The following is a 22730-nucleotide window of genomic DNA, read 5'->3' as shown; positions in this document are numbered from 1 at the left end:
GAAAAGGCAGCGCTGCCTTCCCGCTCTCCCGGTTAGGCAGGCAGGGGGGAGCAAAGACTTTTGCCCCCCGCCCGCCTTCAGAAGAGGTCCTGGACCTCTTCTGAAGGCTGGCGGGGGGCAAAAGTCTTTGCTCCCCCCTGCCTGCCTTCAAAAGCCGTCCGGGATAGCGGGAAGCGCTTCCCTGCTATCCCGGACTGCTTTTAAAATGCTGGCGGTGGGGAGCAACGCCTTTCGCCCCCGCCGGCCTTCCTGGACCTCTTCTGAAGTCCGGAGGGGGGGGGAAGGCTTTGCTCCCCACCGCCAGCATTTAAAAGAGGTCCCCGGAGATTTCCCTATGGGCTTTCGTCTTGCGAAGCAAGCCCATAGGGAAAATCGTCTAGCGAAGCGTCGCAAAAACCGAAAAACCCTTTCGTCTTGCGGGTTTTTCGTCTTGCGAGGCATTCGTCTTGCGGGGCACCACTGTATTGGAAGTTCTCTGTGAGAACTTGATGGACCCCTTGATGGAATCACAGTACTTGGGAGAGGGACAACTGCTAAACTTAGTTGTCTTGCCTGGCTAAGGGAAGATCCTGGGATGTGTCTTTGTGTTATTCAGTCAGACACTGAAGCATCATTGATGGTTAAGGTAACCCTATGCTAAATATTGTTCTGTGTAGTCAGCTAGTGTCTATAAATAGCATACCAAAGGCAAGTGAAAAAGGTAAGGTAGTGCATATTTATGTATTTGTATTGTTTTGACATGTAAAAATGGAATCTGTCTGCAATTCATATTGTGGAAGACAGAACTGGGATTTCTTTTTGCAGTGTGGTTGCTGTTTTTGTTCCTGGTGAGACTCTTCTAGTCATTGGTCATGAGCCCAAGGCTGTTTCTGACCTCTCATAGTTGGCCTTAATGCCAAGTCGTTTAATTATGAGACTACTTCTTCCTAATAATGGTATTGCTACTGACTGTGGAAGGAAGTTGCTACTTAGATGACTTTGAATATCTTGGGGATATTACAGTCAAGCCAGAGGAGTGTGATTTATTTTTTTGTCACACGTCTAAATCTGCACAATAAAGCAGAGGATGGCTAAACTTGCCATGTACACAAGAAAAAGTATTGTGGCACTTAAAATCCAGAACTTGGATCCTATTGACATCAGTATGAAAAACTTGCCATGACTCAGTTAGCTCCTGTTGGAACGAAATGCAGCTAATTTACATAGCAATCTTAACCCTATTTACCTGGGAGTAAGCCCAGTTGAATTCAGTGGGCTTTTGAGTAGATTGCAGCCTTTAATTTAGGGAACAACAGATGTATTCCAGCATAAGATTTTGTAGACATGAGCTCACTTTGTCAGGATTCATGAAGTCTTATCCTCAGTTGGCAGATCATATATATACACATGTGGGTACAGAGTGAAAAAATGATAAAAAATGATAAACAATGGGGTCTGTAACATTTCTGTGCAAAGCCCAAATGTATACAGGCTCCTTGCTTAGAAATGTCACAGACCTTTTGCATTTTATGTCCTGTTGGCCCCACAGTCCAGAATTTCCATTAGTTTTGTATGCACGGATGTATATGTGCATACAAGACTAATGTGTTATCCTTTACAACATGTCTTTCTAAATAAAGGAGCTGTAGCATCATTTATTTATTTTTAAATTGATCTTTGGAAGAAATGGGTTGTAAGTGTGTAAAACCCCCGTTTGAAATCTGATTACTTTTCTGCGTAGATGTTTATGAAGTGTATGTAATCCTTTAGTGCAGTCTAATCTTAAATCTACCATTTAAAATTCATTTTTTGATACTTCTGAATATGATGCCTAATTTATTTATCCAAATTTATAGACCATCACACATAGTGATTTCCAGGGTGTCATGAAGTAAACAGCTGTTACACAAATAATGTATGTTAGTTAATAAAGCAGAAGAGCCTGGAAGTACTTAAACACAAAAGTGGACTCACTACTTTACCTCGCATGCCTGGAGAATATGAATGCTTTAGTGGCCGAAACCTGTCAGGGTCTCTGTCTTCTCAGCTTCAAGCAATAGCATATTTGACAGTCAGACCACAACAGAGAAAGCTCTCATATACCTACCTCACTGCCTAGTGCAACAAGCCTACCAACTGCAGGGTCCACGATGAATTGTATGAGAGAAGGAGCTTTACCAGTCTTGCAGTCTGATCCTGTGCATATCGACTTGTAAGTAAATTCCACTGAATTCAGTGGGAAATGTTCCTGTGTAAGAGTTTGGGATTGCAGGCAGAAGTACATGAGATGCTTTCTGCTACTTTGCTTGATTAAGTAAATCTGGTGAACAGCTGCTAGCTGCTCTCGTAAGTTTAATTGAAAAAATGTTTTTTGCTTTTAAAGGTTTAGAAAAGTGCTATCATTGCTTGTGGTTCCTCCTCTTAGAAAATGCTCTGCTACTGAGCGTGGGCTTTATTTAATCAAGATAAGAGAGCCACGTCATATGGCATTTAGCTTTCTATATTGTGTAATAAATGTGTGACTTAGTTCTGTTGTGCAAGACTTATACCAAACAGCATATAGATGGTAACACATGGAGCCCTAAAACAAAACATTACAGTGTGAAAATCCTTTGTTCAGGGTTCCAGTCTCTTCATTCCATTCCGCCCCTCCAAACCTCAACAGTTAGTCAGCATCCCATTTTCACTGAGCATGCTGAGTCCTCTAGTGCTTAATCCAAGCTGCAGGAATATCTTTTATTCATTTCTTCAACTACTTATATACTGCTTAACACTATAGTTTCTAAGTGGTGTACAAAAGGGATATAGTGGGAATAAAATGGTTTAAAGTTAACTGTAAAATCAGAAACAATTATTTAAAATATCTTCTGTAATTTTAAAAAGTCTTCATCAAGCTCCAAGAGCATACTGATGACACTTTGCTCCAAATCCTGAAGTGATTGCTCCTTATGTCTTCACATGGACATTTAATAGCACCGAGGACAAAATAGTGCCTGGTGGCACCTCATAATGCAAATGCCAGGTGGGTCAAGAACATGCCTGCCACATTGCTCTCTTGAACCAGCCTTGCAAGTAAGACCAGAAGCACCTTAAAGCAGTGTTCCTGATACTCATCCTGCAAAATGTATGCATCTAGAATTTTGTTTGATCTAATTTTGAATACATCATTGAACTTGCTTTTTATTTTTTACATGAATGCTTTATGATTTCTAATCCTTGTTCCCTTTTAAAAACTGTTGAATGTTGTTGTTGTTCAGTCCTTTAGTCGTGTCCGACTCTTTGTGACCCCATGGACCAGAGCATGCCAGGCACTCCTGTCTTCCACTGCCTCCCGCAGTTTAATAGTTACTGTTAAACTAAACATTTTCTTTCAGTTAATTCTGTTTTTACTTTATCATTTGATAGCCAGAGGATGATCACCATTTTCTTTTGCAATAGCAGTCATTTTCTTTTGCAATAGCAGCATGATGATAGAGACAAGAACATTCCCCTCTCCCAAGTTGGGGCAGCTGGTTCATGATGACAAACCTTCACTTGCAGTCAATACCAGCCAAGAGTTGTTGACCCTGTGCATGCTGTACAGCAGCTAATGGAGTCCACAGACTATGGTGATATTAAAAATATTTATAGCCCACCCTTCTACAGAATTGTTAGTGCTCAGGGACCTAACATTTTAAATAACAATGAAATTCAAGAGTCCAACATCAGAAAAAAGGCAAGTGCAGAAGATGCAACCAGTCTTTAAAATAAGATTGCAAAAGTATCCTGAAGAACTCAGCATGTCAAATGCCTGTTGGACTAATACTAAAACATCTTAAAGTGGCAAAAAGCAAGGAGAGAGAAGGCCAAACTGGCACCCAAGATAGGGAGTTCCACAATCTAGGCTCACTTCTGTGATCTAAACAGCTGTGCCTTGTTCACAATCAAAACATGAAGAAGAGCTTCCCTAATGGATCTTAGGGTGGAGGCAAGTTGATACGGGAGGAGACAAACCCTCAGGGATCCTGAGCACATGCTGTTTATGAGTTCAATGATAATCACCAACAGTTTGAATTGTGAATAGGCAACTAGTGCAGCTGTTGTAAAACAGGTATAATATGCTCATGTAGACAAACATCAACTAGTTTTCTTGCTGATACATTCTAGATTAACTGACGTTTCTGTATGCTCTTCAAAGGAAGTCCCACGTAGAGTGCATTGCAAAAATTAAGTCTAGTTGCAGTTGGTGCACCACCCTAAGCAGGGTGCTCCCTAAGCAGGGCAAAAGTGATAGATCCATTCACAATCTGTCAAACTGGTAGTTAAATAAAGCCTCCAGGTTCAGAGGCATTATATAATTTACAGTATTCAGTGCTGGTGACAAACTATGGGAGAGCATTTTGCTTTTGTGCCCTGGCCATTCCCTGAAATGTATTGCTGGTCTGGATAGGCCTTTGATCTTGCTCATCAGGGCTGCTGTTCTCTTTCTAAAGTATGTAAGGATATGTTACTTTTTTCTAACCTTTTTTTTTTGGTCTGACTTGCTATATATAAGATTTCATCTTGTATTATTTCACTCACGATGTTGAAGACACATCATCAGTTCATCCATTCTTTTCCTCCTTGCCTCTCTGTCTTTTAAATAAACATATTTTTTCCATTCAAAATCTCCATTTGAACTTCCAATCCATGCAATTTAACATGGTGTCCATGTGGAGAATGGATGATGGTATTGTCTTATGGGTTGACTGCTTTAACTGTGATCTGTATCTGTAGCTCAGGTGTCTTTCTGGGAAAGGATTCTTCATAAACAAACAATGTCTGAGCATCATATTCCCCACCCCCAAAAAAGCATTTGCAGAGTACTCAAGTATTCAAATTTGCAGAGTACTCAAGTACTCAATTTGCAGAGTGTGTCAAGTACTCAATTAAAGCCCATAAATTAGAAGATGTACCCTATGATGAGCTATACATACCTGTCATGTATGATCTAGTTGAGATTCCTGCATTGCAGGGGGTTGGACTAGATGACCCTCAGGGTCCCTTCCAACTCTACAATTCTGTGATTCTGTGGATTCGCTTGCTCTCTGGATTGTAGGTGTAGTGTTCATTGGATTATTGCAAAGCACTCAAATCCTGAGTCTTGTACAGAAGTTTAGTTGCTTTGAGTTTTCTTATAACAAAAAGTATGGGTGGTTTTTTGTGCTAGTGCAGTGTGCTTTCCTGTCTCTCCTCCCCTTGTGTGTGCCTTCAAATCTGCTCTGGAGGGTTGGGGACAGAATCAGGAGGTGCGGGGGAGGAAAGTGGGGATCATTCAATTGCTCCATAAGGTGTCCTTGTGGTGAGGAAGTATTATTAGGAACATAGAAAGCACCCATATACCAAATCAAACCATAGCTCAGTATTGTCTATGCTGACAGGCAACAGTTCTCCAAGGTTTCAGGCAGAGTATCTCTCATCCCTACCTGGAGATACTAGGGACTGTGCCTAGGGTCTTCTGCATGCCCTTAGAGGCACCTTGAAATAAAATAAATGTTGAACGCCTTTGAGCACAATGATACGTACTTCAAAGAAAACATGTAAGATTTGGAATGCATATGTGTTAATTTCCTCAAATTCACTAAATTGAAGGGGTGGAGATGAGCAAGAACTCACAACATATAAGCCATTTGGGATTAAATCAGTTCACACCTTGAAAACAAATAGTTCTTGTAATATAGCCAAGTATTTATCTTAATTAAATTTTAAATGTTCTTAATGCCAGTCCTAGCCAAGACAGTTTATGATTTTACAATTACTTAATCTGAAACAAAGGAACTTCTCTTCTGTGTCCCCTCCCAATCCCCCCCCCTTTTAACTCAGTATTTGGTTTCCAACAAAAAGTAGGGGGAAGGGCTAGTATATCTGTGGAGAAAAGCGGAGGAGCTACAACACACTTTCTCCCTTTCTTGCTTGTTACATTATAAAAAAATTAGCTCAAGGCTGCTGACCCATCTAACTCAGTGTTGTCGAGTCTGGTGACAGCTCCCCAGGGTCTCAAACAGGGTCTTTCCCACCTCTGGAGATGCCAGGAATTGAACCAAGGACCTTCTGCATGCAAAGTGTGTGCTCTGCCACTGAGCAACAGCATTTCCCCGTTACTATAATGTGCAGTGAATGAAACAAAACAATGATTTATCTCTTTTAAAACTGTAAAGTCTGTAATTTAAAAAGTACTTGTTTTGGCAATTGTATCGTGGCCATTCTTAAGAACATACTGTATGAGGAGCCTGCTGGATCAGGCCAGTGGCCCATCTCATCTAGCATCCTGTTCTCTCTAGTAGCCATTGATTGCCTTTACACTCATTAATTTGTTTAATTCTCTTTCAAAGTTGGTGGCCATCACTGTGTGAAGAGTTATTTTGTCAGTCCTGACTTCTCCGATGTTCAGCCTCATTGGATGTTCATGAGTTTTAGCATTATGGGAAAGGGAGAAAAGCTTTTCCTCTATCAACTTTCTCCATGCCATGCATAGTTTTCTGCACTTCTGTCACTTCTCCTCTTACTCACCTTTTATCTAAACTAAAAGGCTACAAATTTGACATCCTTTCCTCATAGGGGAGTTTCTCCATTCCCTTGACCATCCAACTCCACTCTTTGCAATCTCTTTTTGTTTTAACAACTCTGAATAACTTAGTATCATTAGCATCTTGGCCATCTCGCTGCTCACCTCTTAACCCCAGATGGTTTATGAACAAGTTAAAAAGCACAGGTCCCAGTATTGATCCTTAGGGGATTCCACTGTCTACCTCCCTCCATCAGGAACGTTGTCCATGTATTCCTACTCGTTGCTTCCTGTTGAGCTCCTCTTGGGGAATAGGAACTGCTTAATTATTATTTCATGGTTGCCGAAGAATTGATGCTTTTGAATTATGGTGCTGGAGGAGACTCATGAGAGTCCCATGGACTGCAAGAAGATGAAACCTATCCATTCTTAAGGAAATCACCCCTGAGTGCTCACTGGAAGGACAGATCGTGAAGCTGAGGCTCCAATACTTTGGCCACCTCATGAGAAGAGAAGACTCCCTGGAAAAGACTCTGATGTTGGGAAAGATGGAGGGCACAAGAAGAAGGGGACGACAGAGGACGAGATGGTTGGACAGTGTTCTCAAAGCTACCAGCGTGAGTTTGACCAAACTGCGGGGGGCAGGAGTGCCTGGCGTGCTCTGGTCCATGGGGTCACAAAGAGTTGGACATAACTAAACGACTAAACAACAACAACAACAACAAATTTACTTGGGGGGTCTGTTGAAAGCTTTTTTAAAAGTCCGCACACATAATATCAAGTAGATCACTTCTTCCTATTATGCTTGTTGATACTGTAAAATAGCTCTAATAGGTTAGTGAGACAGGGCTTACCCTTGTGGAAGCCATGATGGCTGTGCTTCAGCAAGGCTTATTCTTCTGTATATTTGGTGATTTTGTCTTTAACAGTGCATTTTGTCAGACATTAAGCTATGTGGCCTGTAATTTGCAGGAAAGCCCCCCCCCCCAATTCATTTTTTAAAAAAATGGCGTTGCATTGGCTGTTTCCAGTCCCTGGGTATGGAGGCTGAATTGAGGAAGGGTTTTCCATGTGGCGCATTGAATCATGTGAGAACCTTGCTTTCATTCTAAAGTGGTACAAATAGGCCAGAGTTACATTTTGGTTCATTAACACTTCATGATAATTCAGAAAATAAGTAGTTCCTGATGGAATTCAAGTGAAACAGTAGGCTTTATTAAACAAGATACTCTTGCTTTAACTCTACAAAGCAGACTGGGTAGACCAGTCCCAGTACTGAAATCATCTTATTTGTGTTGTAATTGCTTATCATTAACACAATCATCAGTATACAGTTGTGGTATATTCACAAACAGTTCTCTGACACTGACATGGGTTTCTATCATCATTCATTTCTAAGAAGCTGAAAAACTATTTTGCATCAACTACTAGACATTTGATCATTCAGAACCATCCACACTGCCAAAATGTGAGAATTTTCATGTAAATTGTAACTTTAAAAGTTAATCCTTTTTTCCCTCACTCAAAACATGCTAACTAGGAAATGCTCTGCCTGTGGTACCTGTGAAGTTGAGCTTAATATTACTTAAGTGCACTAATAATGTTCCACCATTTAGGAATTTATTACATTTAACAAGCTTTTCAAATCTCTTCCAGGTTACATGTAAGCCTTTGCCAAGAAAAATGGTTTCCTCTTCAAGAATAAGTGAGGTGTTTCGTTAGGAAAACAAAAGAAAATCTTTCCTTGACATTTGTAATGAGAGCAGATTTTTAGCTTTCCAAAAAAAAACCCCTTATGTCCAAGCAGGCAAAGGATTGTGTATACAGAACAGCTTAGCGGCAAATACAGTGAGAAGGTGGGGTTCTCATGTTATGCAATCTTCGAAGTGCTGTAAATAACAGCATGGGTACATTCATTGTGATTGTGGAGTATTTTGACAAATAGCAAGTTAATAGTGTGGAAAATTATTACTTTTCACTTGAATTGTCTATAATAGGTTTTCAAAGACAAAAATCAGTTGCCAGATGTCATACTTTATTGTGATGTAGGGCACGAGGGCTTTGTTTGCCCTTGGCACATCTGCCCATTAGTTCATAACTTGCAGAACAGAACCTCAGGGGATTTTGTTGGCAGTTTCTGTTGGCATAGTGGTGAAAGATACCATAGGCTGTTTTTTCTAGGGCTGAATTATGAATCATTCATGGCAAAGGAAAATAGCAAGTTGGATACCCCCATGGGGGTAGCTTTGTGCTAATAGCTGATGCAGTCAAACAAGCTCTGTGGTGGGGTATTCAATATAATCAAAGTGATTACTATTTTCTCTTCCATTTCTAACCAATCTGTCACCCTTTAGAGTGTTGCTTACAAGTGCCAAGTGAAGCCTTGCAGTGTCAAAATAGAAATGTGCTCAGTGTAGAACAAATGTCTAGAAATGTTTAACATAGCAAACCTCTAAAACGTCATAGGAATAATAATTTTAAAAATATTAATGGTAATTGAGTGGTGCTAGATGCATGGCTGGTAGTGATTCTGAGGAGTTTTCCATAAAGCATACATGGCTGGGTGCATTTCTGCAGTCATATGCATATTCCTAGGTGGATGAAAATGATACAATTCCAAGTTCCAAGGTTGCCACTCATCCCTTTCACAAGCCCAAGAAAGCACAGCTAGCCAGAGGAAGACTTTTATGCAAGCATCTTCTAAATGATATGGGCGTGATAATGAATGCTGTGTAACAGACTTTCTCAACCTGTACATAGTGCAAACTGCTGCTTAATAACATTATCTGGAAGGTCTACCCTTTTTGCAGTTAACTAATAACTATAGCAACTGCTCACTTGGAGCAGTATTATTAGAAAGTCATTTCTGTTGACTCTGGAAATGATGATCTAATACCATACATCAAGCAGGATACTTTGCTGACACAGACTTAATGTTAGAAACCTATGGTGTCAGTCTGACCTTCTTGAAAGAGGAGACTTTTGACATCAGGCAGCTGTACTATTAATCTGGGTCTAGAAGCTGCAGACAGAAGGAAATTGGCAATACAGTTTGAATTTCTGTGCAGCTAAGACAATCCCTGATCCCTTTTTGCCCTGGTATAGGTTGTGGTTTTTGGATGGGCACTGATTAAGCATGAAAGGTTTCTAAAACCTTTTTTTTTACCATAAGTGATGATGGTGGGACAAAGATGTGATTAGCTTCTGTGAGGGTGCCTCAAGTCTGCTGGAGTCTGTTCTAGGTCTTAATGTTGCGAAGCTGTGTCTATAAAGTCACTGTGAGTATTTGTGTGAGTCTCTTATTTGCTGCTTCCCTATGAAACATCTGCATTTTCACTAACATCACTTCTGGCACCAAGGAGCTGATGTTCTTCCCTCATTCATTGCCTCAGGGACCCATTCTAGTGTGAACAAGTCCCTAGTCAGCAATGCTCTTTTTTCCTACTGTGAAGCATGAGCCTGAAGGAAGGTACAGTTTCTCTGGCAATTTCATACTGTGGAAGAAATACAAAAATAAAGGCCCCACTTGCAGTTTACAAATATAGCACAGTTACAGATTGCAGCACAGTTTTGTAGATGTCTTTGCCAAAGTCTGTAATAGCACCATTAATGTGTAATTGGTGTTCTAAGTGTTCCAAGCTAATATTTGAAGAGTAATGGTTTTTTTAAAAAACAAAAAACCCTGCTGCCCTTGTTTTGATTGCTGAGGAAGGAAAGATCATCCACACTTCTCTGCTACTTTGTAAAATTCAGACCTAACTGCTTCAAAAACGTGCTGTGATTCTTCATACCTTCCTTGAATTATTTACAGCTTCATGGTACCAAACAGCTACATTAACAGCACCTCTGACTACATGATACTGGTATTTTAATAATTCATTGCTTACTACAGCTGAATCCCTGTAGACTAGAATATGTAGATGCTTGGTTTATAACAGCAGTAAAAGACAAACCGCTTTCCCTGCTGAGACCAGCGTTAGTGTATTTTTCCTGTTGATAGTCTCATAGTATGTATAGTATTGAAAAACTGAAGAGAAGACAGTTTTAACGGGCTTTATCCATAAAATTTCATGCTAGTATCCTATCTTCTTCTTCCCCCCTCCAGCCTCTTGTTTATTTCAGGAGTCCCTCCTGAACAATGTTTGATAGGAGCGTATTGGATGATTCTCATCCCAGCAGCAACCCATCCCGTATTGTCCATGAGAGCCCTCTATTCTCTACCTCCTATAAAGGCTTTTTAGAAGACAAATGAGAGAACAGGAAAGTTTACTGATGTAAATTTCCTTATGTTTACTTACCGTATTTTTCGTCCTATAAGGCGCACCGGCCCATAGGACGCACCTCGTTTTTTGAGGGGGAAATGAATACCCCCCCCCAGCCCCAAGCCTTGCGCACACCGCCGGAGGGCTCCCCGTGCTTCGGGCTGCAGGCTGCTGCCCCAAGCCTCGCGCGCCCAGCGGGAGGTCCCGCCGGGCGTGCAAGGCTTGTGGATAGCTTCCTGAAGCCTGGAGAGCTAGAGGCATCGGTGCGCACCAACCCCTCTTGCTCTCCAGGCTTCAGCGAAAGCCTGCATTCGCCCCATAGGACGCACACACATTTCCCCTTTTTGGAGGGGAAAAAGTGCGTCCTATGGGGCGAAAAATACGGTACCTTAGGATTCAGGCTCTATATTGGAATGCTAGATATTAGAATACAGCTAGGCTGGATCTAAGCATTTCCAGAACCTTAAAGATACTCTATTACCTTTTTGTATGTAAAGCATACAAAATAAAAATAATGGATAAAAATCAATGATTAAAAAAATTCAGATTTTTAAAATTGGGTTTTTTAAAAATTGGATTTTTAAAATAAAATGCTTTTGGAGGAAAAAACTTTATAAAGATAGTTTTCTATTTAAGTTACATTATAGTCCAAAGGCTATTCATCAGGAAATAAGGATTAGTTTTAAGTTTTTAATGTGTGCTAAAACTCAGTCTCTTAAAAAAAATATTGTTTAATCACATCAGTTAACAAACATGGATACATATGCTATAATGTTATTGTTTTAGTTAAATAAATTGTTTAAATTGTTAATAAGGAAATGATTATTTTTCTCCTTCCAATAAAGTACAGCAGAAAAGTTGTCCAAATATAAACAGTTAACCTATTAAACCTCACAATAATTTCGTAATTATCTGTCTATGTATTTCTAATAGTATAACCAAATCAGTAATTTTTGATTTAACTATAAGAACTTCTCTGAAAATTTATTATTCCAAAAATGAAACCTTTCTGTGGTTGTAAATATTAAGATGATACCAGGAAAAATAAGTCTTTCTGTAAAAAAATGATTTAAATCAAGTCTTACTGACTAGTGATTAAAATTGTGATTAAAATTGATTGGATTTAAATCAAATCCACCCTGGTGTAAAGTACTTTAATGACTTAAAAAGCCTGACATGAGCAATTTTCCATTTCCATTATACAGTAACAAAAATTGTTTCACTTCTGTGGTTTGTTTTCTATACAGTTAAACTTTGTGACAGGGGAAGACTTTCTCTTTAGAGATTTCTTAATTGCCTTTTGTTTGTTTGTTTTGCAACTCTCCATGAAATCCCTATTGTAGACAGGTGTAACTAGATTTTATTAAGGCAGCTGTACCCTCCTATACAGGTTTAAGTTATACTTATTTTAGCAAAGATATATCTTCTTGAACTTGTAGTCAGCCCTTCAAAGTCCACCAGCTAATGTCCTTGCCAAAGCAAAAACAGAAACCTATTTGCCAGATTCATGTTATAAAATTATAAGTGGTTGTGACCTAATGACAAAATAGATTGCTTGATTAAGGACACTAGAACAGCCTGCTGCATTAGAAAAATGGCACATCTGGCATCCTAGTCTCAGAGTGGCCAACCGGATGCCCCAAAGTAACAACTCTCTCCTCACTTGCGATTCCCAGCACCTGGCATTCAGAAGCACTCTGCTTCTAACAGTAGAGGTAGGTCAGATTCAGGTAGGTAGCCGTGTTGGTCTGACACAGTCGAAGCAATTACAAAAATTGTCCAGTAGCACCCTAGAGACCAGCTAAGTTTGTTCTGGGTATAAGCTTTCCTGTGCATGCACACTTCTTCAGATACCTTCTTCAGATACCCAGTAGAGGTAGAACAGTTAAGCAGCAAAACTCGAGTCAGCTTTTTGTTTCCATTTAAGGTTATTATGAATTTCTTACTTGCCTTAGCATGACTTTTGTATGCTCTGACATGTTTGGAAAGGGGAGGGGGAAATCATCTGTTTGAATATGATTATCACTTTGTTCCTAACCAGTTATTGATTGCTTCATATAACAAGGTGCAGTTATTTTTGCCTAATATGCATGTTGCTTTTGCAACACAAGCGGCAGAGCTGCCTTTGGAAAACCTGTTTGTTGCTACTTCAGTCTGTTTAAAACATTACTAGCTAAATATTGCAACGGCATGATGGTGTGGCAGGTTACTGGATTACAGTATAATTCAAAATATGAAGCTGGTCATTGCAACATTTGGGAGAAAGAATAACAGGGTAAATTATTTTGAGGAAATGTTCCTCATGTTTCATTACTAACCTGATAGTGGTGTGTGAATTGGCTCCTAATTGTCCACTGAGTTACTTTGTAGTAAAGGGATGTGTCAGACTAACTAAGCCATATTTAAGAGTAGTGTGAAACTTATGACTCATGACTAACTTAAGTCCATTATTTCAATTGGTCTACTCCAAGTATGACATAATTTGACATAACTCAAAGGTTGAAAGTTCAAAGCAGCAAATTTGTATCCTCTTGAGTCTGCTCAAACCAGATTTTTTTTAAAAAAAAACCCACAATTAATGAGAATTTATTTTTGATCTTCTGTCTCCTATTTTGGTGTAGCACCTCCATTATAGCAATAATATTGCATCTTAAAAAGAGAGGTGCTATAAAATGTAAGTAGCAGCTTCTGTTATTAGCTAGGGGACAAAGCTTTTAGAAAAATCAGGGGAGAAATAGCTACTACTTCATCGATAGATAGGTACGGCTGACTAGCTGGGCCGGAACTTTCTGTTTTAATGGAGATATTGTTCAAACATGCCAGCGTCTGTCAACAGTTCGCTCATTCTGACAAGATAAACTGCTTGCCATCTTTGTTATCTGGACTGTTTCATAAACTTGCTCTAGGTGCCAATCCTGCTCTCTCACATACTGTGCTTGAGCTGTCAGCACAAGCAACCTGGGTCTCATCTCCTTTCTGGAAGAGAGCCAAAATGCATTAACAAGGTAAAAATAGAAGTCTGCTTTGATTATTGTATGTTTGTAGTTGTTTTAGGAGCGCCAGTTTTAGGCCCAAGGTCTCACTCTTAAGAATCAGCAGGGAAATTGTTCTTGCAATAAGAAACAGCAACCTAGTGCCCCTTTGAAAGTTCAGGTTAGAACCTTCCATAAAATGCATACAATCATGCTGATGTTGAGAGAATAAGTTTCTTTTTTATTCAACTTTCAGAGCATTATTATTATTATTATTATTATTATTATTATTATTATTATTAATTTCAGTTCTATACTGCTTTATATTTTAAAGAACAAAATACAAGTGGTTTGCAACACATTAAAACATCAAATAAAACATTAATGAAGAAAGTAAAACATAAAATTACATTCAGAGCAACATATTATCTAAACAGCAAAGTGAACAAAAAAAAACATTTCAAAAGAAAACATTACTTAAAGGAAGCCAGTTAGAAAATGCACATTTAAAACAACATAATTAACAAGAGAATAAAATATTATCATAACCATTGAGCATATCTGCTGCTGTTACTGCTAAACCTGCCATGGCAGGTGGCAGCTGAGGCTTAATGACTTGGGTCTGCACCAAGATGGTATCTGTCCACTTCATCAGTCTCAGCTTTTGTAGCTGGAGTCAGTCAGGGTCTTGCCCTCCTAGGCCAGGTGGGAAAAGGCCTGCAAAGCAGGGAGCAGGTCTCCTAGGACTCACAGCCAATAGGTTTCCCAAATACAGTATATTATCACAGGGATAGTTAACATGGTGTCCACCACACATTTACTGGACTTCCGTTCCCATTGGCCATACTAGCAGGGACACCACCTTGGCTATATATGTATTTACCATAATATTCCATGTTACAGTTCTGTCTTTTGTGAATATTGTAAATTCCAGGCAAATCTTGTAAATGTTCAAAAACTTACATGTACCTACCTAAATCATGACACTCAGCATTTATAACGTAAATTGAATAAAAATTTTTTAACAATTTTTAACAATTAACAATTTTTTAACAGTTAAAAAATCATCTTGGCGTGGTTGGCATTCGTGTGCAAATGTAAACATTCACCGGATTTTTAGACACTTGCTGTAACACTCAAATAATATTGGCTACATAAGATTTAGTAGAAAGGTGTGCATGTTTTCTGAAAGCTTTCAGTTAGGTTATAAACCTTGTTTTAATGAAGTCACCATGTCAGTGTTGAATATTTTGACTGGATATGTATGGTGCCCCACCTGTCAACTCTGGCATGGTTTGGATGTTTAAGTTTCTCTTGATTTCTTAACAGATGATTCCTTGCATAAAGCTTTACCTACCTCAAAATGGTTTGCCAGAGTGGTGGTGGGATATAAAGGAGAATTCCCTGGATTCTAAGATCCAATTTGGGGGCAATTATGTTTTGGTGAAAGAACCCCAGGAGGGATATAAAATCATAAAATATGCAGCAAAATAAAGTGTGGAAATATAGGCTGCTTCACCTTTAAAACATGCCCTTCCAAGTTTCTTACAAAGTTTCCCACTTCCCCTAGCATAGAAAAAGACCACAAGTTTGGTAAGTTCATGTGTTACTTAGACTTAAGCATGTTGTTTGTATGAGGCTGGTAATCCTACAAAAATTATGTCTCATAGGAAAAGTACACGTCAGAAATAATTTATATATCTGATATAATCTTTTGACATGTGGTGTGATATAAAACAAATGGCCAGCCATATGAAGTATCAGAGTACAGGCCCACAAAAACTTTATTGTGTAAGGAACTGCATGTTTGAATTGATTCTGGTATTGGGTTATTTTAATTTAAATTGTGTTAATTAAATAAAAATAGTCTAGTGTGCCTTCAACAGTTTCTGCCCACAAATAATAGTTGAGACTATTGTTCATAGTAAGTAACATGAAGATGCAGCTTACTACTTTTGATACACAGTATCAGTCAGTTTGTCAATTCCTGCTTTTCCTAAACTTTGATTACTCACTTTCTATTGTTGAGCCCATTCACCTCTTGTTCAAGCAGTACATTCTGGAGTAATATCACAATTATAAGTAGTATTTCTGATTTATCTCAGGTTCTTCTTTAACCAGGTCTTTGACAGATTGATATTCTACAGCCTTTTAAATGTGTTTGTGGGAGGGGTTATTATTTTGTTGTTTTTGTTTTAACTATTTATTTGTGCCTTTGCATTGTATTTTTATCTTGTGAACTGCCCTGTGATCTTCTAATGACAGCTCCATAAAATGTGTTTCTCTACTTAAAAATTTCAACCTGTGTTCACTTCAGTTATACTGTAATAGTATTTTATTTTATTGCTTCTTTCATAGAAGCTAATATTGAAAAATGTGAGAGATTATATCCCTATAGTCAAATCTGAAATATTTTGTTGTAAATCCTGATTCTACTGTAAGTCAGGTGACTTATTTTTAAAAACATTGTATATAACTGAGACTATATTCTTTACATTCCTCCCACACTTATGTCTTGCAGTATGTTAAAAGGTCTTAGTTAACTCAGAATTTCCTGTATGTTGAGTGCTTAATAGTATTTAATAATATAATATTGCTAATTTAAGCCTTTTCCAATTAATACTTGTGTTATCTTGGCAAATCTTGACAAATTAGTCTTTTTCTCAATAGGTTTGTTTCATTATTCCCCCAAGCAAAAGTTGATATATTTTGGCTTATTTTGTATTTATCTCAACACTTTAGCAGTTGATTTGGAGCTGGCATTTGTCTCAGATACATTTTACATTTAATTTCTTCAATCCGTTTTAAAGCTGACATAGGGAGTGCAATAGATGCTTGTTCAAACTAATAGCAAACATTGGTTTTCTATTCAGTAATTGGTAATTTATCCAGGTGGCATCTGTCCAATTGGGATATCACAAGCAATCTGGGTTCGTTTCTAAAACATCTAAAACATCTAAAACATACTAGCGGAAAACCATGTTCTATCTAAGCAGTTGTATAGCAGTTGTATATCTATCTTCAGTCAGTTGTATAAAAGAACCAAGAGTGCCATGATCCATGTTATCAGTGTAGATTACAGTAGTTTGCCCAATTTGATATCTTTTAACCAAACTATCATACTTTTAGTCACAATATTTAAAGCATATTCTCCCCCCGTCCCCTTTTTAATGAGCATTTACAGTGTATTAGGACTTTGTACTACTAGTTTGAAGTACAGATTGGCATGTGCTGGTTGCTCAGGACTAGATAACTTGGATGAATTTTTGTATGAATGAATTAAAAGCTGCAGGTGTGAGACTAGAAGATTCTCTGTCTCTTTGGTGTAACATTAGATTGTATGTACTCAATTTGCAAATACAGTGGTATCTCGGGTTACAGATGCTTCAGGTTACAGACGCTTCAGGTTCCAAACTCCTCTAACCCAGAAATAGTACCTCTTTGCTTCAGGATGAGAACAGAAATCGTGCGGTGGCGGCGCGGTGGCAGTGGGAGGCCCCATTAGCTAAAGTGGTACCTCAGGTCAAGAACAGTTTCAGGTTAAGAATGGACCTCCGGAACGAATTAAGTTCTTAACCCAAGGTACCACTGTACCTCTACCATCATTGAAGTTTTATAAATTTAGTTTTATACTGTCTGAACTATTTATAATCTTGAAATTTCCTTTTCCCATCCTCAGAGATTTGAGTCATTTATTATCTTCTAACTGGAGCGTTGATTCATCGGGTCAAACACTACAAGAAGTGTAAGTTCTTCTAGCTATATTGTAATATGCCATGGGTTTGTTTTGGTGGTAGGCATAGTAATCTCTGTCAGCAAACAGCTGAGCTGCCGTAATATTTCAGGGGGACAGAACAGGCAGAGGTTTAGGTAAGGAGAAATAGAAAAAATGGGCTAAGCAGAGAGGGATGGCCAGCCCGGTGCCCTCAGTTGTTGCTAGACTCCCAACTCCCATCAGCCCCAGCCAATAGGTCCAGCGGTCAGTGCCGATGAGAGTTGTAGTCCTGACAATATCTTGAGGGCACCAGTTGCCTGTCTTTTTGACAGTAGGGTTGGCTCAGGGAACAACCCAGAGGGAGGGTCCCAGGAAGGGAAGCTGATTAGAAGATGTAAATGTGGCAGGAACTATTAGAAGGTTGTCATTTGAATACTGATATTAATCAACCAGCATAATCTTTGGCTGTATCCCTCTAGTCATTATAAATGTTTTAGACTGAAGATGTTGATTTCGACACAACATTACATATATTTTTTCATAAGCAAGTTCCATTGTCTTCAGTGGGTTTTCTTCCAGGTCAGCATATGTAGATTTGTAGCTTTGGAGTGCTGTGGTGAATTTTAAAAATCTTTAATCCTAAATGTTGTGACTTGCTTCTGAGACCTTGGCAAACTACAGTTAGTTGGGAATGTGCGCTTTTTGTTGCACTTCCATTGCTTAATTTCTGATTATTAAGATAGAAATAGTAGTGCTGTGTTGTTGGGAGTTTCGTTAATTTTGACTTCAAGATTTAGCAATAATTTCGACTCCCAAATATTTGCATGCTCAAGCGTCTTCAAAAAACAGTAGAGATATTATAGTTATGAACATCAGGAGATTTTAGGTGTCAACAGCTCCTGGGATGCCCATCAGGGAAGGCAAATCTATAATCTAAATTCAAATAGTCATATTTTAATCTTCAGAATCTATTATATAATAATAATAATAATAATAATAATAATAATAATAATAATAATTTTTTATTTATACCCCGCCCTCCCCAGCCAAGGCCGGGCTCAGAGCGGCTTACAAGCAATAATAAAAACAAGATGAATGGTTACAACTTAAAAACAAAAATAAAATACAACATTTAAATAATGGAACATTAAAATATTAAAATGTAGCCTCATCGCAAGAGGAGAAGGAAAAGAAAGGGAAAAAGAGAGAGAGAGAGAGAGAGAGAGAGAGAGAGAGAGAGAGAGAGAGAATCAAATTGGCTCCAAGCCAAAGGCCAGGTGGAACAACTCTGTCTTACAGGCCCTGCGGAAAGAAATCAGATCCTGCAGGGCCCTGGTCTCATGAGGCAGAGCGTTCCACCGGGCCGGAGCCAGAGTTGAAAAGGCCCTGGCTCTGGTTGAAGCCAATCTAACTTCTTTAGGGCCTGGGACCGCTAGGGTGTTGTTATTTATGGACCTTGAGGCTCTCCGTGGGGCATACCAGGAGAGGCGGTCCCGTAGGTACGAGGGTCCTAGGCCGTGAAGGGCTTTAAAGGTCAAAAGCAGCACCTTAAATCTGACCCTGTAATCCACCGGGAGCCAGTGCAGCTTGAAAAGCACTGGGTGAATATTCTCCCATGGCAGAGACCCCGTGAGGAGCCTCGCTGCTGCATTCTGCACCCGCTGCAGTTTCTGGGACAGCTTCAAGGGCAGCCCCACATAGAGCGAATTATATGAACATCATACCTTTACTTTTCATTGATAAGGTATATCAGGGTCTTTTTTATAGTACTACTACTAATCTTGCTAGCTGAATTCTTCGCCCAGCCATGATGATTGAAATTCTTGGTTTTGCTAATTTAAGTAAAACACTTATGTGCTCTGAATTGCTTAGCTTTCCAGACTTGTAATTATGTTCATAGTTGAGGAATATGCTAGCTTTGTGTTTTGCAGGTGTCAAACCAGCGTGAAAGGGTTGTGATGATATTTAAATACATACAGTGTTTAGGTTACCCTTTGTCTTTATTGACCATCTATATATTCGAAGTGCCAGTAAAGGAATCTCTCTTTCAGAAAAATGAATTACAATGAGCTAACTGACATTCCGTACTTTGGTGAATTGACTTCTAATATCACGCAACTCTCGCTGTAAGTAAATATTTATGGGTTTTTTAAATCTGCAGTTGAGCATGAGCAGTGCACAAACTTTGACTGGTGGGAACATTGTTAAAGGAAATTGAAGCATGCACTTGTGGTTTTTTTAATGTTTGATGTTTTGTTCATGTTTTTATATATACTGTAAGCTGCCCAGAGTGGCTGGGTATGGGCAGGGTATTATTATTATTATTATTATTATTATTATTATTCAGTGTAAATCTATGTATGAAGTATTGTATGTCTTTACATTACAAAACACCAGTTAATAACAGAATAGTGTCCATAATCTTTCTAATTTGCCCATCTGATTACTCTGACTTTTGTTACATTGTGTCCCTGGACAGTGGGCTGTTCAGTTAAGTTGTTCTGGAATCATAATTCCCAAAGAGAAATGTTCTATCCCTTGATGCTTTGCTGTAAACTCAACCTTACACTCATACTAAGAGAATGAGGTTCAGCTTTCAACTGGCTGTTTAAACCAGATTCCTACAGGCATCAAAATAACTTCCGTGTGTCGCATTAGAGACACATTGCATTAGCCTAAAATATTTTAAATTTTGCTGCTGAACTTCAGAAATGGTCTAGCACTTTTCTTTCTATTTTTAGAGTGCATAATACAATCTCAGAGATTGTCCCTGATCAGCTACAGCATTACATTTCCTTGGAGAACCTTGACCTCAGCTCTAACCTAATCTCTGAAATCAAAGCCTCTTCATTCCCACGGATGCAGCTGAAGTATCTGTAAGTAGGAGGAGGTTGCTAACCTGCTATGTTGAAAGCACATACTTTAACATCTGTATATCCATCTTCAACACCTTTCCCAAAGGATTCAGGAACTAGCATGGAATGCTGTGCAACAGAATTCTTTTGTGTTTCATCTTCACATAACTTCTCAACAGCAGAATGATTTCTGAAACAAAGTTATAAATCTGTTCTGATTACTAATGTGGTCAGGAAATGCTATAGTTTCATAATTCAAGGTCTTGTAACCGAGTCCCTCTGGAATGCAGGAACATGCAGTTCTGTTTGTTGGAGGGGGCAAGGAGGATGAACATGATAAATGTTTATATAATTGTTCATGGTATGGATTACTCAACTGAAATTGATTTACACTTGATCAGGGGTTGCCAATGTTTTCTGATGAGTGGGCTCATTTTGAATTTTGAGGGAGGGCACCAGTTACAAAATGGCTGCCATGGAGGCAGCATGGCATAACACAAAATGGCTGCTGCGTGGAGTGTGGCATGACACAAAATTAGAGACGACCAACCTCAATAACCTCATTCTTACCCTGGGAAGTCAGCTATGTCCTGCTGGTGCTGATTATGGAGATCACACACAAACACAGATGCTATTTCTGTCTAATAACAACAAGGAACATTCCTTAGCACCAGGGAAAATATACAGTGTAGCCATACCACTCCAGTTTCTGGGAAATCACTTGTAAGGCGCCTGCACATTTTGCTCCAAAACTACTTTATAGCAGGACTGGAGACTTACTTCTTTTTTTTTTAATGAAAGCTGAGGCATCTGCTCAGGGGCACCACTGGAAGCTTTCATGGGTGGCATGACACCCACAGGTGCTGGGTTGGTAACCCCACACTAGATTCAAACAGACATAAAGAAGTGGAAATTAGTTGTCCCCAGGAGGCATTGATGGCCACCAACTTGAATGGCCTTAAAATAGTATTAGACACATTCACGGAGAAAAGGGCTATCAGTGGCTACCTCCACAGTTGGAGGCAGCAGTGTTCCCAGATATCAGTTGCTGGAAACCAAGGGAGGGGAGAGTGCTCATCTGCTCACTGGTTTCTTACAGGAATTAAGTTGGCTACTGTGATAACTGGATGCTAGAATAGATGGGCCCTTGGCTTGATCCAGCAGGCTGCTCTTATATTCCTATGTACATAATTGTCCTTGATTAGCTCTTGGCTGTAGCCACTCAGGATCAGTGAAATAACCTACAATAAACTTTCTCCTTTTTGAAACTGGGCTTCCTCGAGGGAAGGAATAGCAGCTCCTTTGAAATTATTGTGTAGTTTGTCAAGCAGGATTCAATGACATAAAGCTGTGTGTTCCTTTTGACTGTGCTTTAACAGGAATCTGAGCAACAACAGAATCACTACTCTGGAAGCAGGCTGTTTCGATAACTTAACCAGCTTCTTAATCGTTTTGAAACTAAACAGAAACAGAATAAGCATGATTCCACTGAAGACCTTCAGGTTGCCTCATGTACAGTTATTGTAAGTGATTATACCCTATGGGTTCTGAACCTTCATGCTGAATATGCCAAACACTGTTAGCAACAGGACTTAGGGTATGGGTGCAGCTGTGCTTCACTCACTGTCTGGAACAGGGTCAGGAGGAGCGCTAGGTCACCAATAGTGTCCACCCTGCAGGTGCAGGTGCATCTGCAGGATTGCCACTGCTGCAGAGTTGGCAGGATGGGGACAATTCATTCTGCCCCACCCTGCCAACTGGCTGGGAGGGCACTGCTACCACGCCACCCTCCTCATTTGGTACTGCTAATCGCTATCAAAAAGATGTGAGATTAAATATATATTTGCATTTTATGTGCACATTTTTTAAAGAATGAAAGTAGCCTCCAGTGGGATAATCATCACTGCAGGAGGTGGGGAGGGTAAGTTCAAGCAATTCCTTCCGTGCTGTGGTCCGGATGTGTATTGCTCCTCCAAAACTGCAGAGAATTGGTAGGGAAATTCATATTGATAATCAGTGAATCCATGTTTTGCAACTAAGTTCTTGCTCACTTGCATTTGATTTTTTTGCAGTTGTGCTACTTCCCTTTTGAATGGCTAAACGACACCTGCATAGATCAGAATCTTAATAGTACTACTAGTGTTTTTGTGAGAATAGAAGCATAGAGCAAATAAAGATTATACTTTGATTTCTACCAACTAACATTTATAATGCTATTATTTAGGGAACTTAAAAGAAACCGAATTAAAACAATCGAGAGCCTTACCTTCCAAGGCTTGGACTCCTTAAAATCATTAAAAATGCAGCGGAATGGAATTAACAAGCTAATGGATGGTGCCTTCTTTGGACTGGATAACATGGAAGAATTGTAAGTACACATTGTTATGGTTTCTTCATAAGAAGGCCTGGAGGATTGTACTTGAT

General features: G+C 39.2%; 1 protein-coding gene across 1 annotated transcript in view; it reads left to right on the top strand.

The window, feature by feature from the left end:
* Nucleotides 1-22730, top strand: part of LRIG2 (leucine rich repeats and immunoglobulin like domains 2) — a 42508-nt gene that overhangs the window by 2049 nt on the left and 17729 nt on the right. Inside the window, exons 2-6 of the mRNA XM_081916313.1 lie at nt 17416-17481; nt 19503-19577; nt 20193-20327; nt 21686-21829; nt 22531-22674. Of these exons, the coding sequence (XP_081772439.1) occupies nt 17416-17481; nt 19503-19577; nt 20193-20327; nt 21686-21829; nt 22531-22674 (564 nt within the window). The remainder of the gene's footprint in view (nt 1-17415; nt 17482-19502; nt 19578-20192; nt 20328-21685; nt 21830-22530; nt 22675-22730) is intronic.

Source organism: Podarcis melisellensis (assembly GCF_964234715.1).
Source record: "Podarcis melisellensis genome assembly, chromosome: 6".
Classification (NCBI taxonomy): domain Eukaryota; kingdom Metazoa; phylum Chordata; class Lepidosauria; order Squamata; family Lacertidae; genus Podarcis; species Podarcis melisellensis.
Note: the sequence above shows the minus strand (reverse complement) of the source record. Positions and strands in the feature narration are given on the sequence as shown.